Consider the following 16,344-nt stretch of genomic DNA (forward strand, 5'->3'; position numbering starts at 1 on the left):
TTCTCCCCATCTTCATCTTGGGAATATATATGAATAATTCAATCAGTAGTAAGTTCTACTGCTGTGTGTTTTAAAATATTTTCCTGGCTCAAAATGTTTAACAACAGGGTCCATATACAGGATGCCAGACTGACTGCCATCGGCAAGAAAATAAAAACATTTTCTTTGGAAATCTAATCATTAATTTGGATTTGACTGTGGCAGTTACCACATAAAGATTAAGCACTCAACTAATAGATGACGATTATCTTTTGTACCCTCTTAGCAAAGAGCTACTAAAGCATAAAAGTGTGTATAATTTGAGTGAAATTATTTTCCAGTTTAAAAGTGAGTTGCATGTGAGTACCTGACAGAGCTGTAGCAGCAATAGGATTTGTTTTTAAATGTTTACTTTATCAGAAACCTTTGTGTTGTTTAAATCTACCAGCTTACCAAGACAGATGTGTCTGGTCAATTTTCAGAAGAGATAGCAGATGCTCAAATTCAAAAATAATGGATATGGGTGATTTTAAATAGCAAAGATGAAAGTTGATTCCCCAACCTTATTTTCTTGCCAAGCAGCTGGGCAGCCATAAAGCACGCTTACCTAATTGATGCCAATTAATTACCATGTGGGTTCAGTTTAGAGCTGAATCCAATACTGACTGGTTCAGAAGCCCATACCATTCAGGGACTCATCAGACACACCTTCAGAAATGCTACAAACATACTACTTTTCAAAATGCGGGCGGCGACTCCTTTAATGGCTCACTGTCAAGGGAAATATGTATTTAATAAAATACTGCCTATGATATCAAAGCCCCTAGCACCCATCCCTCTCACTAATTACAACAGTAAATTTGGATACATTACAAAAGAAAACAAACACTACTTGAGGACTCTGGAAGGTAAACAAGAGCAGAGAGGCGACGGGAATGAGCCAAAAGTTGGAGAAGCAACCAGTCGCATGGTTTTGCACCAACGGTAGACACCACTTGCACAGCGGCACGTAGCACGTGCAGCTAAAGCGCTGACAGAAAGTTTGGATATTTCTGGCCAGGGAACAATGGAACAAAGTCAGTTAGTTAGACCAGAGTATGGGAAGAAAATCCTAGAGGAGAGGAAGCTTGAAAAGAGGCACCAGCGTTTCTGTGTAGAAGCCCATAAAAGTCCCAGCCTAACATGTGAACCACACGTGCTTTGCACAAACCCAAATCAGCATAGCAACAATTTTGAGCACTCAGCTGACATCTGAACCACTTGCAAAATCTCAGCCTAACCTCAGCCTAACCCCTGAACCTCACAGGTTCAAATGAGACAGGCCAAAATCAGCATGACCAAGGTTTTGAGAAAACAACTGAGACTTGAGCCACTGCAACAAAAGGTTAAACACAACTGGCAGTCTGAACAAAATAAACTCGATCTCCTACAGAAACAAACCATCAACATTCTTCAGAGGATTATAACAAAACCCAGAGTCTACAGAATTCACAACATCCATGAAATAATAATAATAAAACAACACTTAACATACCAAAACTGAGGAAGATAGGAGTCATTCTCAAGGGAAAAGGCAACTGAGAGACATTGATTCTGGGATGACTCAGATGATAAAATTATCGGATAAAGATTTTAAAAGCAGCTATTATAAAGCTATGCTCTATGTGGCAAAGAAACATTTGAAATAAATCAAAAAGGTAGAAATTTTAAAGAAATACAAAATTTTATAAGAAGGACAAAATGGAAATTTTACAAATAAACAAATTATTTAAATTAAAAACTCCCTGGAAACTCCATGAAGACATGCCAATTTGTCTTCAAACTGTATTTTAACCAGCACTAGTAACAGTTTCTGCTCAGAATACGTCCATGAAAATATTTAATGAATAAAATCTTAAGTCTGGTAAAATGAAATATTATTTAAAATATTTTAAATAGAGCATATAATTCACATAGGCTGAAAAATTTATATGAAAGCACATATAAATTTTTAATGGAGAAACCTCAGTCCTTTATAACAAGGATAAACCACATTATCATCTTTACCTTTTGAAATACTAAATATCCCATACTAAAGACAAAATACAAAGTAATCTATTAAACGTCCTAGATATATGAAAAAATTAAAATTTTCCCATGTGTCTTGAATCTGCTTGAAAGGAGATTGGAAGTTGCAACTCTGTTCTAACCACAAGGCTGAACGAACTAAAAAATCAACAACTTTAAGAAAAGTAAAGCCACAGAGCCAACAACAATTTTCAGTTGAACCAAAAACTGGAGAGACAAAGAGGCAGACAAAAAGAATCACAACTTACCAGAGTGGAAACTCATGAGTTGAAACTCCACCAGAACCGGTCCCAGAGTAAACAAAGAAAAAAACCTGAACTGTAATTAACAAATTGCTGGAGGCTCAGAGCAGACAAGTCCAAGATGTAAAAACTCCAAGGGACCCAGTCATAGGTGGGCCCCTCCATGCAACTGTGGGTTTCACCTGCAGGAGCTCAACCAAGTTCTCATAGTAAATACTGGAGAAAAAGACTCTGGAGCTTCCAACGGGGACAGAGAAAAAGGAACTATTTTGAAATACACCTGAGCATGCTGTTCCTTTTAAAAAGGCCCGCCCATAGGTGAGACTATTTAACCATAGCCTTACCTGCTGGGGTTCTGAACCTAACTGACTTGCTGGGAGGGAAACACCCAACTGCAGACCATACTAGTCATCCTGTCCCACAAAAGGAAGGGAGAGGGCTTCCCTGGCAGCACAGTGGTTGAGAATCTGCCTGCTAATGCAGGGAACACGGGTTCGAGTCCTGGTCTGGGAAGATCCCACATGCCGCGGAGCGACTAAGCCCGTGAGCCACAACTACTGAGCCTGCGCGTCTGGAGCCTGTGCTCCGCAACAAGAGAGGCCACGATAGTGAGAGGCCCGCGCACCCCGATTAAGAGTGGCCCCCGCTTGCCACAACTAGAGAAAGCCCTCGCACAGAAACGAAGACCCAACACAGCCAAAATAAATAAATAAATAAAAATTAAAAAAAAAAAAAAAAGGAAGGGAGAATGAGAATTATATATGCAGTTCACAGCGCAGAGGTACAGGCTCGCTAAAAGACTGAGACCCACTCGTAGAACTCTGAACGCTTCCCCTCCCCCCACACCCCACCATCACATCACTAAAGGCCTATTGGCAGCAACTGCTTTTACCCAGTGCGTCATGTCTATCGCGAGAAGAATTACAAGGCAATCAAAGGCAGCAATCACAGTTGGAAGAGGCGGAGGAAACATCAGAATCAGATATGCCAGGGATGTTGGGGTTATCAGACTGAGAATTTCTGCTTACGCCTGTCCCATTTAAAACACTGGGACCATCTTTCATGTTCCTGAGCAAAGGAAGCTTCTTCTTTCAAGGTCTGATCACACTGATACCAAGCATTTAATTCTTCTTTTCCAGAAAAATCACAGTAAAATACTTTAAAAATACAGAATTGCAAAAACATAGCTGTGGAAAACATAGCAAGGAGTCAACTTCGAAATAAGCTCTGAGCAAACTTCTTCATCATGAACAGAGGGGCTCTGTTGGAAGATTCCAAGTCAATCCAGCCCATCCTTCATCAACTGCAGTGACAATCAAGAGGGACCTGAGGGAAACGTCTTCATGTCACCTCACAGCTCACGATTTTCACAGATCACATAAAAGGGAAGGCAATGTATTATTATTAAGCTAACTGGTTAAACTAAGTTTTAACTGTTAATAGAAAAGATCACTGACGTCTTTCCAAGTCCTTATCAAAACAGTCAAATTATTTACTAGTTACCAAAGAACATTTCCAATATATAACTTAATGAGGAGAAAGCAGGCAAGTCTCGAATAAACCTGAAACATTTTAAAAAGAAATATTTTCTGAAATTTTTTTAAAAAATTTATTTATTTTTATTTATTTATTTTTGGCTGCATTGGGTCTTAGTTGCTGCGCGCGGGCTTTCTCTAGTTGCCGCGAGCGGGGGCCTCTCATTGTGGTGGCTTCTCTTGCTGCGGAGCACAGGCTCTAGGCATGCCGGCTTCAGTAGTTGTGGCTCGCGGGCTCTAGAGCGCAGGCTCAGTAGTTGTAGCGCACGGGGCTTAGCTGCTCCGCGGCATGTGGGAGCTTCCCAGACCGGGGATCAAACCCATGTCCCTTGCATTGGCAGGCGGATTCTCAACAACTGCGACACCAGGGAAGCCAGTGAATTATTTTTAAATCTAAAAATTCTGGTGTCAGAGTTTTAAAAAATTGAGAATATATCATATTTAGAAAAGTAGTACACGAGTTGATTACAGAAGGCCACCAAAGCTTATTCCAGAAGTTAACAATTATTTACAGGAAAGTTCAAATTGTACATACTAAAATTTATTCCAAGCTATGTAAAGAAATGATAAAGAAAAAGTAAATCCATCACAAAAACAACACTTCCAATCGTTCCTTTACAAAGGCACCATGTAGTGACAGATTCAATCATTTCTTGCCCCACGTGTCCTCTCCCTCCTCCTCTGCTCCAAGTCAGGAAAAGGGAAGGGGGTGACTCACAGCTGAGTGAATCAAGTCCCTGCCCCCTGGCTGAACATGGTGGGCAAATGTTATCTTCGCATACAAGTAATTACAAAATGCACAAGCCTTGTAGACAGCAGCTGTGCAATTCCCATCCTCATCTGCATAATTTAAACCAAAAAAAAATTTTTTTTTTTGGCCGCACCGTGCCGCATGCAGGATCTTAGTTCCCCAACCAGGGATCGAACCTGTGCCCCCTGCAGTGGAAGCGCGGAGTCTTAACCACTGGACCACCAGGGAAACCCCAATTTAAACAAATTTTAAATGGATTAGATTCTAAAGACACAAATCAGTATTATCACAACTTCATCATCCATATGCAAACAACTCACCACCCATCCGAATCCAGTTTCCCCTCTCTACCTGCACTACTAGGTATTTCCATTTCATTGTTTCTCTGTCTCCCTATTTCTTTCTGTCTCTCGTCTTGTTCCCTTCCGCTCCCCTGCTGTTTCTCCCCTCCTATTTCCTCCCTCACACCTGTCCCGCCCCCACTCTGCAACCGTTCCCCCTCTTGTTGCTCTTTCTGCCCAACCAGACTGCCCTCAATGTCCATTATTTCTGCTTCTTTCTTCCCCCACCCCTCCTCCCTCTCTGCCCTCTCGGTTACACCTTTTCTGAGACAGGACGGAAGAGGATGGGGCGCAACCTTTAGAAGAATGACACAGCAGTTGAGAATACGACAAAAACTGGTTATAACCGATCAGGCCCGACTTCCAGTAGACTCTGAGCCTCGTTACACGCTCATTGTAATACATTAGCTAAATGACACACCCAGAGGCGCCATGACAGTTCCGAGGCCAACCATACAAGGCCAAAAACTGGGCAGTTGCTCAACTCCTGGATATCTCCGCCTCTCCCCGAAATAGTTGGAATAATCCCCCCACTCATGAGACTATGAAATTACTCAGCCCCTAAAAACTAACCACCCCATATTTTGGGGCCGCTCTCACCTTCCGAGACGGACTGCATTCTGCCTACGGAATGTGCATATCCCAGGGCCTCTCGCCTTCTGAGGGCCTACATTCTGTCTATGGAGTGTGTATGTCTCTCAATAATCTACTTCTTACCTCTCACTTTGCCTCTCGCTGAATTCCTTCTACGCTGAGATGTAAAGAACCTGAGCTTCATTAAGTCCTGAGACCAGGTGGGCGATGTTAAAGGACAGTGGGTTCGAGTCCCAATCTGAGGTGTGTGGTTTCACTTCTCTCCGTTACACTCCCTTCCTCCCAACTCTCTAGTACCCCGTGGGGACGCTTCCTTCCTGCTCTCTCTCTCTCTTCCTCTGCTCTTCTAGTCACTAGTCCTCTTTCTCTCCCAGCACCAAGTTGCTCTAAAGGCCGAGGTTCCAACTCTTTTATCCTCTCCCCCAATTCCGTGTGTGAAGGGCCTCACCGCTGTCACCCGCCCCCTACCGCTGATCCAGAGCCCCTGTCTCTATGTTGCTCTCCAATCCCCGGAGATCCGGCTTTTTAATTGACTTCTCTATTTTATTCACCTGCTACAATCAAGCTTAATCACTTTCATTTTCCGTCTCTTTACAAGTCCTCTGCCACCCTCCATGTTCCCATCGGTTCTCCCCCATTCTTTTCTCCTCAGTTCTTCGATTTCTCTCAGTCGCTCTGTCTCAGCTTCTCCTGATCCCCCTCGCCCCCATGTTTACGGTGACGGCGACTGAATAAGATGCCCGCGGACAGGAAGGGACCATTTTCCAATGGAGGTGGTGTCACACGGCTGGCCCACGTCACCTCCCCCTACGCGGGGTGAGGGGAAGGGCTGACTAGGGAGGGGAGGCCTGGGTGGCAGAAGGACCGGCCTGAGGAGACGCGAGGACAGAGGCGCTGGGAGGGAGGGAGGGGGTCTCAGGAGAGGGGCGGGCTCTGCAGAACCCCAGGACCGGAGAGAGGACGCGGCCTGTCCGGGAGCGGGGCGGCCGGCGCTGCCCTCCAGGGGCCGAGGGGGCGAGGCTGGGGGGCGCGAATCCACCTCGCGGAAGAGGCCTTTATAGGGGAAGGCGGAGGTAGTAAAGGACTTAAAGCAGGAAAATGTCACGAATAGAGGTGCCTACCTGCACCGAAGGTAGAAAAGCCAAGGGCACCGGGACCCGCCTCAGAACGATTTCAAACCCAAAGGAAAACATACCCGACCTGTAACAGCGATGTCTGGATTTACTGGGTCGGAGGGCCGGCTGCTGGGAGTTAAGGTCCGTAGTGACTCCCAAGACCCTGAGGGTGGAGTCAGCGGAACCGCGCAGCACAGATTTACACTACAAACGAGAAACACGCTGGGCAGTGCAACCTCCACTCCGCACTGTCCGCTTCCCGAGCCATAAGAAGCTGCGCGCGCAGAGTCTCCAGCGGGGCTTCCGGGGGCGGGGCCTGGGCGCTATCGGCGAGGGGCGGGGCGAAGAGGGAGCCGAGGCCCGCGCAGAAAACGCCGGGCGGCGGGGCCGGTGACCGGGAGGGAGGGGTGGTTCCCCCTGCCTTGAAACTGCTCATTTTAAGTGTCTGTCTGGAGAGGGGACTGCGAGGCGCAGGTTTTAAGCTAGAAAAACAATGTTAACTCACGGCTCCCAGTGTGACCTTTGCTCCGCACTATTCGCTTCCCGTCTGAAAGAAACTGCGCGTGCGCATACGGGCTACGGGCGGGACCTGAGCGGAGCACCACCAATAAGGGGCGGGGCGTGAGGAGCCCAGGCCTGCGCAGCGACTGCGAGAGGGAGGGGCGCGTGCCGGCTAGGGGCGTGGTCTGCGCGTCTTTCAGTTTCCCTCCCAACCTCTTTTCCGAGTTTAGACATGCTTGAGGGTCTTTGTGTCGTGTGATGTAGCATTGCTTCCAGCTTAGTTTAAGTTATTGCCTTTAATAGTTTAACAGTAAAAGCTTACAGTTGTGTGGGCCACTTATTTTGGAAATTAAGATATTTTCTTTTTAACAAGATGAAAACGGTTTAAGTCAGAACCTATTTTCTGCCAGAGGGTTGAACGCCCGTCCTGAACTGAGAGAAATGGGATCTCAGTGAGGGATTGATGTGGGGTGGTGTTTGGATCCAGGAACATTTCCTGCAGTTAGAATGAATTTAAGCAGTTTAAATAAACAGCAACTGGAGTTATCCCTGTAGGGATTACAAGCTAGAATATGAAATACAAAACTCTCCCTGGGTAGAATGGGCTCTTTAATACTAAAATGCTGTGAACAGCATTTTGTTTCTAGTCTCCATTCACCCAGGAGGCCAAATTCAACTGTGTTCAGTTCCAGAGACTCTGATGTGGACAAGACCTGGATGTGAGGAGTGGAGGGCCTAAGCAGTGACAATTTAGGTCCCTAATCTTTGCTTTAAAAAAGAGCAAAAGTTTTTTATGAACTGTATAAATTTGTCGAAAAAAAAAAAAAAAAGAAATCAATAGTCAATCTAAGGAAGAAATGGAATATTTTATTTAAGCCAATCTGAGGATCGTAACCCGGGAGACAGTCTCTCAGAGAGCTCTGAGGACCGTTCGGAAGAGGTAAGGGTGGAGGCCAGTATATATGTGATTTTGGGGAAGAGACACAGTGCAATACAAGCACACGTATTGGAAGAAGGTTACTGCTGTTGGTGAGGAAGAGCTGTCTTAGTTAATGGTTTTAATGCCTTTTTAACTATGGGAAGATGCAAGAAACTGGGTTCATAAAATTGTCTCCTAAAAATATCTATGTGTGGGCCAGTTCTGCCAGTTTTCCCAGAGCAGAGCAGAGAGTGCCTCATCCTGATCTTCTCCCTGAATTCCTGTCAGGGTGGCTGTAGTTCAGTGACCGCGGTGGCTAATGTCTTGTTTCTTGTAGAACTGGGTGGTGAGCAACATTCTCTATTTTACAACCCCTTCCCTTTCGGTCTTAACTTCAACCAAGTTTTGGGAGGCATTTCGTGACCAATTTGTCCCACGGTGCTAAGAATGCTCATTCCCAGGTCAGGTGAGGATTTCGTGGATGGGCTACTCGATGTGCTGTAACTGGACTAAGCCCTGTTAACAGTAGACAAAAGCCTCTGGACCGCCTATCTTACTAGTCTGTTACGGTCTGGGTTCCCTCTGGTTGCTTCTTCCCATATCTAGAGTTACTATTACAATCATTTATCTTATAGGACTATATTTGGTCCACTGTTTCAAGTCACATAGTCACTATTATTTTTATTGGAGGCTCGGTCACCCATTTGGTAATGCAAGAAACAATAATCTTGTAAAATAGGCAGAATACAAGTAGTATAGCTATTATCATTAATAAGGTCCTAAGTAAGTATTTAAGTTAACTTCCACTAGGTGCGACCCATTATCTCCCAAGGTTGTCAGACCCAGTCTGTTCTGCACCAATTGTTATCTTTTTTTTAAACCATTTTAAAAAATTGAAGTATAGTTAATTTACAATGTTGTTAGTTTCAGGTGTACAGCAAAGTGATTCAGTTATACACACACACATAATATTTATATATTATATATATCCTAAAGTATATATATAATATATATTTTTTCAGATTCTTTTTCATTATAGGTTATTACAAAATACTGAATATTCTTCCCTGTGCTATGCAGTAGGTCCTTGTTGTTTATCTATATTACATATAGTAGTGTGTATATATTAATCCCAAACTCCTTATTCCCCCCACCCCCACTTTCCCCTTTGGTAACCATAAGTTTGTTTTCTATGTCTGTGAGTCTATTTCTGTTTTGTAAATAAGTTCATTTATATCAATTTTTTTAGATTCCACATATAAGTGATATCATATGATATGTGTCTTTCTGTGTCTGACTCACTTCACTTAACATGATAATGTCTAGGTCTATCCATGTTGCTGCAAATGGCACTATTTCATTCTTTTTTATGGCTGAGTAATATACCATTGTGTATATATACCACAGTTTCTTAATCTACTCATCTGTCGACGGACACTCAGGTTGCTTCCATGTCTTGGCTATTGTAAATTCTGCTGCTATGAACATTAGGGTGCATGTATCTTTTTGAATTAGAGTTTTCTTCAGCTATGTGCCCAGGAGCAGAAATGCAGGATCCTATGGTAACTCTATTTTGAGTTTTTTAAGTAACTTCCATACTGTTCTCTCCATAATGGCTGCTGCAATTTATATTCCCACTAACAGTGTAGGAGGGTTCCATTTTCTCCACACCCTCTCCCTCATTTATTATATGTAGACTTTTTGATGATGGCCATTCTGACAAGTGTGAGGTGATACCTCATTGTAGTTTTGATTTGCATTTCTCTAATGATTAGCGATATTGAGCATCTTTTCATGTGCCTATTGGACATCTGTATGTCTTCTTTGAAGAATTGTCTCTTTCGATCTTCTGCCTATTTTTTGAACCAACTGTTATCTTTAAGGGAAATAACAGATTGACATTGTACATAAAGTTCACTAAAGACGTTTGCATGTATAACGCAGGTGGTGAGTCACCATGACCCCTTACAGGATTGAGAAAGGAATGTTATCTTTTAAGGAGTTATGTAGCTAGCACCAGAAGAATAAAAGTAGATCTTTAATGTGGAGCAGGTGTTTCTGCCATTGGGGAGGTCTAGTTAATGCATAATGTGCAAGCACAATGCACACTAGAGGGAAGGGAAGACAAAGGGTAGAGAAAAAGTTTTTCTTGTCTTGCCTTTAAAATATGAACTTTAATCAAATTGCATTTTTATATAATTGTTATTCTATTCCACACTTGAGGTAAACTTGTTCACTTCATCATATACATATCAATAATATCTAAATATAATGTAATTTCAAATTCACTATACATTCATTCTGAAAGTACCTGGAAAGTTTATTTTTTATTTTAAAATTGGAAGGCACTTTGGCTCTTTGCTTTATATTTCTGAATGTTCAGGTGTGGATAACGAAGCTTGTAAAATATATAGTCTCCAGATAACACTGGGATTCTTTTGACCTAAAGAATAATCGATTTTGCATTATTTCTATGGATATTTAGTAGGCAGGTATATTCTCTTTAATATGAGCACTAGAGAAAGTAAAACTAGATTACCTGAGGTCTGATAACTTCATTTCCACCCTCAACAATATTTAATGGTGTTCAGCAATTAGTAGAATAGAATGCAGGAAGCTAATGAGGGCCCATTTAGGAAAGAAGCTTGTCTTTCTGACAAACACACATTGGTTCTATGCATATTTTTCCATTGTCTTCTCTAGAATAGTAATGGTGATACTTTCACAAGTAGGAGACTTGAGGAACAAAGTGGTTTGTCTGCCCCTTGCCTACATTTCCTCCCTCAAGTCTTCCAGCCTCCCCTCTACTGTTCGGTTCAGACATCAGCTTCCTGCTGTTCTACTTTCTACTGTTGGTTTACACAATCCCAACAAACCCAATCAAGTCAGCATTTGAGGCTGTGAATATTTAAGCCAATGTCACTGCAAACAACAAAGAACTTTTGTCCATCGAGGGGTCTAGGCAGCCTGGAGGCCTCTCCTTTTTCTGCTGATTTTAGGCTCTTTTATTTCCGAACTGGGTCTTGCTCAGCCTTAGGCAGCTACCCCTTGGTTGAGCTCACTGCGGTCCTGGTTGAACTTACACTTGCCCTTCGCACTTGTTGAGGGTAAGGGGCTTTGTCTGGATGGAGGACCCTTGGCTAGACCCGCCTCTGCTGTTCCTGGTCAGCTCCTTCCTCACTCTTTCCAGGGCAAAGGACCCCTGCACACATCCGTCCCCCAAAGTGAAGACCATGCCGCAGGGTGTACGAGTTTCACTCTGTTCTTCTCATTAATTTGCTGACTACATATGGAGTACGTACTGTAGTCCGGGCTTGTTTTGTCTGCATCAGGGGTAGAATGATAAGCCGGTGGAATACATTGCCCTGCCTTATCCAGGTGGTTCTTCCGTCATGGAGACAAGCACACCCTGTCACTTACTCACAGCCGTGCAAGTCAGATGCCGCAAAGCGAAGGACGGGTGCACTCATTCTCCTGTGACCCTCCACTTCCTTGCCCTCCCTGGCATCCCCATCACACCCAGCTGTGCCTCCTCTGTGCTGTCCCCGTGGGGCTCATCACCGCTGGAGAAAAGCACACCCCCAGACTGCCTGGTCTCACTTCAGGTTCCCGGCTCTGTTCCCTCACATCCCCTGTGTCTGCTCCCTACCTTTCCTTTACAGGCCCTCATCAGTCCAGTTCATCCTCTCCCATCTTTCCTCTCAGAGACCCTGTTTCTTCTTCATGGAGCCCCTGGAGCGAAGGGGAGAGACCTCCTCTAACTGGCTCACCCATCTGCCTCAGGGCCTGTGTTCTCTCCTCAGTACCGACTGTGAAGTCTGTCCCTGCTCCTGGCTGCGGCTGACCCTGCGATTGTGCCCTTGTTGCCATCTTCACTCTGTGTCAGGACGGCGTGGCATCCTTCCTCCACTGCATCATGTATTTGACTTTTTAAAAAATTTATTTATTTATTCATTTAATTTTTGGCTGCAATGGGTCTTCGCTGCTGCACGCGGGTTTTCTCTAGTTGCAGTGAGCAGGGGCTACTCTTCGTTGCGGGGCGCGGGCTTCTCACTGCGGTGGTTTCTCTTGTTGCAGAGCACAGGCTCTAGGCGCGCGGGCTTCAGTAGTTGTGGCACATGGGCTTCAGTAGTTGTGGCTCGCGGGCTCTAGAGCACAGGCTCAGTAGTTGTGGCGCACGGGCTTAGTTGCTCCGCGGCATGTGGGATCTTCCCGGACCAGGGCTCGAACCTGTGTCCCCTGCATTGGCAGGCGGATTCTTAACCACTGCGCCACCAGGGAAGCCCATGTATTTCACTTTTAGGGGTTTATTTTCATCAGCATACACAAATGGTGGTGTTGCCTATCTTACACACAAAGACCAACACACACACACACACACACACACACACACACGCCAAAACCTTTTTAGTTATTAGAGGACTTAGTTATTAGAGATATATCAACTGACTTTGTTCTAAAGCCTGAGAGTATAATATTCCATGCAACTCATGGCCAGTTTATGAGGCGTTCCAAATGAGGCAAAAGTTATTAGAGGACTTAGTGTTGTCTAAATTACAGATTTATTTCCTTTCAGCTTCATCTCAATCTAAACAAACTAATTCTTCAGGGACTTCCCTGATGGCACAGTGGTTAAGAACCTGCCTGCCAATGCAGGGGACACAGGTTCGAGCCCTTGTCCGGGAAGATCCCACATGCCGCGGAGCAACTAAGCCCGTGCGCCACAGCTACTGAGTCTGCGCTCTAGAGCCCGCGAGCCACAACTACTGAAGCCCGAGCGCCTAGAGCCCGTGCTCTGCAACGAGAAGCCACCGCAATGAGAAGCCCGTGCACCACAATGTAGACCCTGCTCAGCACAACTAGAGAAAGCCCGCGCACAACAAAGACGACCCAACGCAGCCGACAATAAATTTAAAAATAAAATAAATTTAAAAAATAATAATTCTTCAAGTTTTAATACAGATATTCTGATTCTAGTATCAGGGTAGGAAATAAAAAAATCCATTTTGAGATGTTATTCATCCATGCCATCCTCCCTGACAGAGACATACAAAAAGGCTTGTACTTGGGAAATAGTCTAATGTCACCTCTAAATGTATTTTTTTTTAAAATTATTATTTATTTATTTGGCTGTGTTGCGTCTTCGTTTCTGTGCGAGGGCTTCCTCTAGTTGTGGCAAACGGGGGCCACTCTTCATCGCCGTGCGCGGGCCTCTCACCATCGTGGCCTCTCTTGGTGCGGAGCACAGGCTCCAGACACGCAGGCTCAGTAGTTGTGGCTCACGGGCCCAGTTGCTCCGCGGCATGTGGGATCCTCCCAGACCAGGGCCCGAACCCGTGTCCCCTGCATTAGCAGGCAGACTCCCAACCACTGCGCCACCAGGGAAGCCCTAAATGTATTTTTTTTTTTTTTTTTTTAAGGATTTTCTTTTTACTTAATTAATTTATTTATTTTTGTCTGTATTGGGTCTTCGGTTCGTGCGAGGGCTTTCTCCAGTTGCGGCAAGCGGGGGCCACTCTTCATCGCGGTGCGCGGGCCTTTCTCCATCGCGGCCCCTCCCGTTGCGGGGCACAGGCTCCAGACGCGCAGGCTCAGCAATTGTGGCTCACGGGCCCAGCTGCTCCGTGGCATGTGGGATCTTCCCAGACCAGGGCTCGAACCCGTGTCCCCTGCATTAGCAGGCAGATTCTCAACCACTGCGCCACCAGGGAAGCCCCCTAAATGTATTTTAATATTGGACTATAACTTAGTGGAAATATAACTGTTATAACTCAGTGATGTTCAGAATTGGGAAAGCTACAATAAATATTTCCCACGAAGCAGCAGAGATGTCAACAGGATTTCCCTGGAAATGGCAAACATACTCAATTGAGGGTGAACTTAAAATGTTACTTTAAAGTTATGTTTGTTCTGAAAGACATGAAATAATTCTTACATTATACTTCTCAATTATATTTTTCACTTTTATTCATTTTAATTTCCATATACAGTTGCATGGTAATTACACCAACATAATGACTTTCTTCGCTCTTTTAATAGCTCCACATCAAGAGCTATGTGTTCCCTTTATTTCTCAGCCACTGTGCAGCTAGGCAAGGCCTTGAGAACACTTTCACCAAATAGGGTGTGAGTGGAAGTAATGCATTACTCATCTGAATGACCAAACCTATATGTCATAAATCACAATATCACAATCAGAACTTCCTCTTACACAAATATACCTGAGAGAAGGGAAAACACATATCCACAAAGACTTCTTGTAAAAGGTGTCCATAGAAGCATTTTTCTTAATAGCCAAAATGTGTAAAGAATCTCTCCAACGAGTGATGACTGGGTAATCAAACTGTGGATATTACTACTCAGCAATAAAAAGTTATGAGGCACTGATAAATGTTACAATATGGATGACCCTTGTAGACAGTAAACTAACTGAAAGAAGAGAGAAACAAGGCCACGTTATATGACTTAATTTATATGAAATGCCCCAAAGAGCCACATTCATGCAGACAGAAGATAACTTAATGTTTCCTTGTGGCTGGGGATGGAATATCGAATAACTGCTAAAGTGTGCAGGTTTGTTTTTGTTTTTTTTAAAGGGGAGTGATGAATGATGAAAATACTGTGGTTGGACATTGTAAATATACAAGTCCTACCATACTGTGCATTTAAAAAGTGTGAATTCTATCGTATGCAAATTATATCTCAACAAAACAAACAATCTAATATCTCCGTATCAAACTCAGAAAAGAGATCTGCTCTATTATACTACCCACGGCCTACAAGGTGTTGGGGATATGAGTTCCAGTTTCCATTGTACTAATGGAAGGAAAAGACGATGATGACAGGAATAACGGCAACATGGGGAGGAACTGGAAAGATACACTGTAAGGTAAAATTAACATATCAAGTTTCCAAACATTCCAGTGATGCACCTGCACATTAGCAACAAGTCTCCTGCTTCCACATTCTGAGACTTTAGTTCATTATCCTGTATCATTTCAATTCTCTCAACCTAAATTAAAAACGTGAGAGGCCTCGTTCTTTGTGTTTATATAGCACATGCTTTGAACCTGTCATTGCTCTATGTACATTTTCATACCACACAAAACTGAAAATAACTTGATTTATGCATCCTCCAGATTTTTCACTGAATCAATAAAAAGGAAATACAAATTAAACATACAAATTGGGCTAAACAGTATTTTAAAAAGACGATAAATATGACTAACAAAATGGAAAGTTACTATGGTATAGAAACTATCAAACATATTGCTTATTACTGTAACTTCAAATAGATTTTTATAGCCTTTCAAAAATGGCTATTATGAAAAATTATTGAATCATTATGTACTGTCTCATACACACTTCCACATATTAATTTTCATGAAACAAGTATGAAAATATCTTAGGCAATTTATGTAAATAGGATTTCACAACCATTTTCAATAATCACATTGTGCAATGGGATCTACGTGTGCATCAGGAGAAGGAATGTAGCAAGTACGTTATCACATTATGAAAACTGTGGTCTTTTCCCAACCAAGAATTCAGGAGTTTCAAGTGTAAACGTTCAGTTTTATACAAAAGAGTCTGTTTCCATTTTTGATGTCTGACTACTGACACCTTTAAGCCTCACTAAAACCTCTTCCGATTCTGCCCAACTGGGCAGGACAGGCTGATTAGATAAAGCCCGAGTGCTCCCAACCTTGGCAGCAGTTGTAGGTTCACACCACAATAAAGTACCATCACCCCAGCCTGGTCCTGTATCCACCATAACACAAGCCCATCAGCGTTCTCTGCTCTCTGTAGCCATTTTTGGAACAACTTGGGAAGTCTACCCTGCTCTCCCCAGAAAGACTCATTATGTAACAAACATTCATATGCAAACACTTTAGTGTATGGAATCATTAGTCCTGACATCCAAAACTTGAGTGGGGCTCTGTCCTGTTCCAGCAGAGTTAGCACAAGTTCAAACTAACGAAACATGTGTTACAGGGTGAATATATGAGCTATCCAAAAAATTCTCATTGTGTATGTTCATTCTTAAAAGGAAACTCATGAACACCAATCCTTTCAAATTATTTCCCTGAGTGCTCCAATTACAAAAAATAGGCTGCTATATTTATCTTTACTTCTGAAATTTCTTCTATTTTTCGTATCCGTACTATATTTCTATTTTCACTTCACGTAAAGGTGTAATCCACGGGTCTAATTTTGGCCTCCACACACAAAAAGGCAGGCAAAACTATAATCATATCATGTATATCCATGAATGGGGAGGCAGGTATTAGGGTGTGAGA

General features: G+C 43.4%; 2 protein-coding genes across 4 annotated transcripts in view; both read right to left on the bottom strand.

Moving 5' to 3' along the window:
- Positions 1-6,879, bottom strand: part of LOC103012027 (KRAB domain-containing protein 5-like) — a 69,703-nt gene extending 62,824 nt beyond the window's left edge. For all 3 annotated transcript variants that reach the window (XR_009006023.1, XR_009006024.1, XM_057533663.1), the window contains exon 1: positions 6,631-6,879. Coding sequence is in view for 1 of the 3 variants with exons in the window: in XM_057533663.1 (XP_057389646.1) it covers positions 6,631-6,702 (72 nt within the window). In the remaining 2 variants the exon portion in view is untranslated. The remainder of the gene's footprint in view (positions 1-6,630) is intronic.
- The window catches only part of LOC114235400 (zinc finger protein 665-like), a 427,904-nt gene that overhangs the window by 385,598 nt on the left and 25,962 nt on the right, over positions 1-16,344 (bottom strand). The gene's annotated exons all lie outside the window — the stretch shown is intronic.

Source organism: Balaenoptera acutorostrata, chromosome 19 (assembly GCF_949987535.1).
Source record: "Balaenoptera acutorostrata chromosome 19, mBalAcu1.1, whole genome shotgun sequence".
NCBI lineage: Eukaryota > Metazoa > Chordata > Mammalia > Artiodactyla > Balaenopteridae > Balaenoptera > Balaenoptera acutorostrata.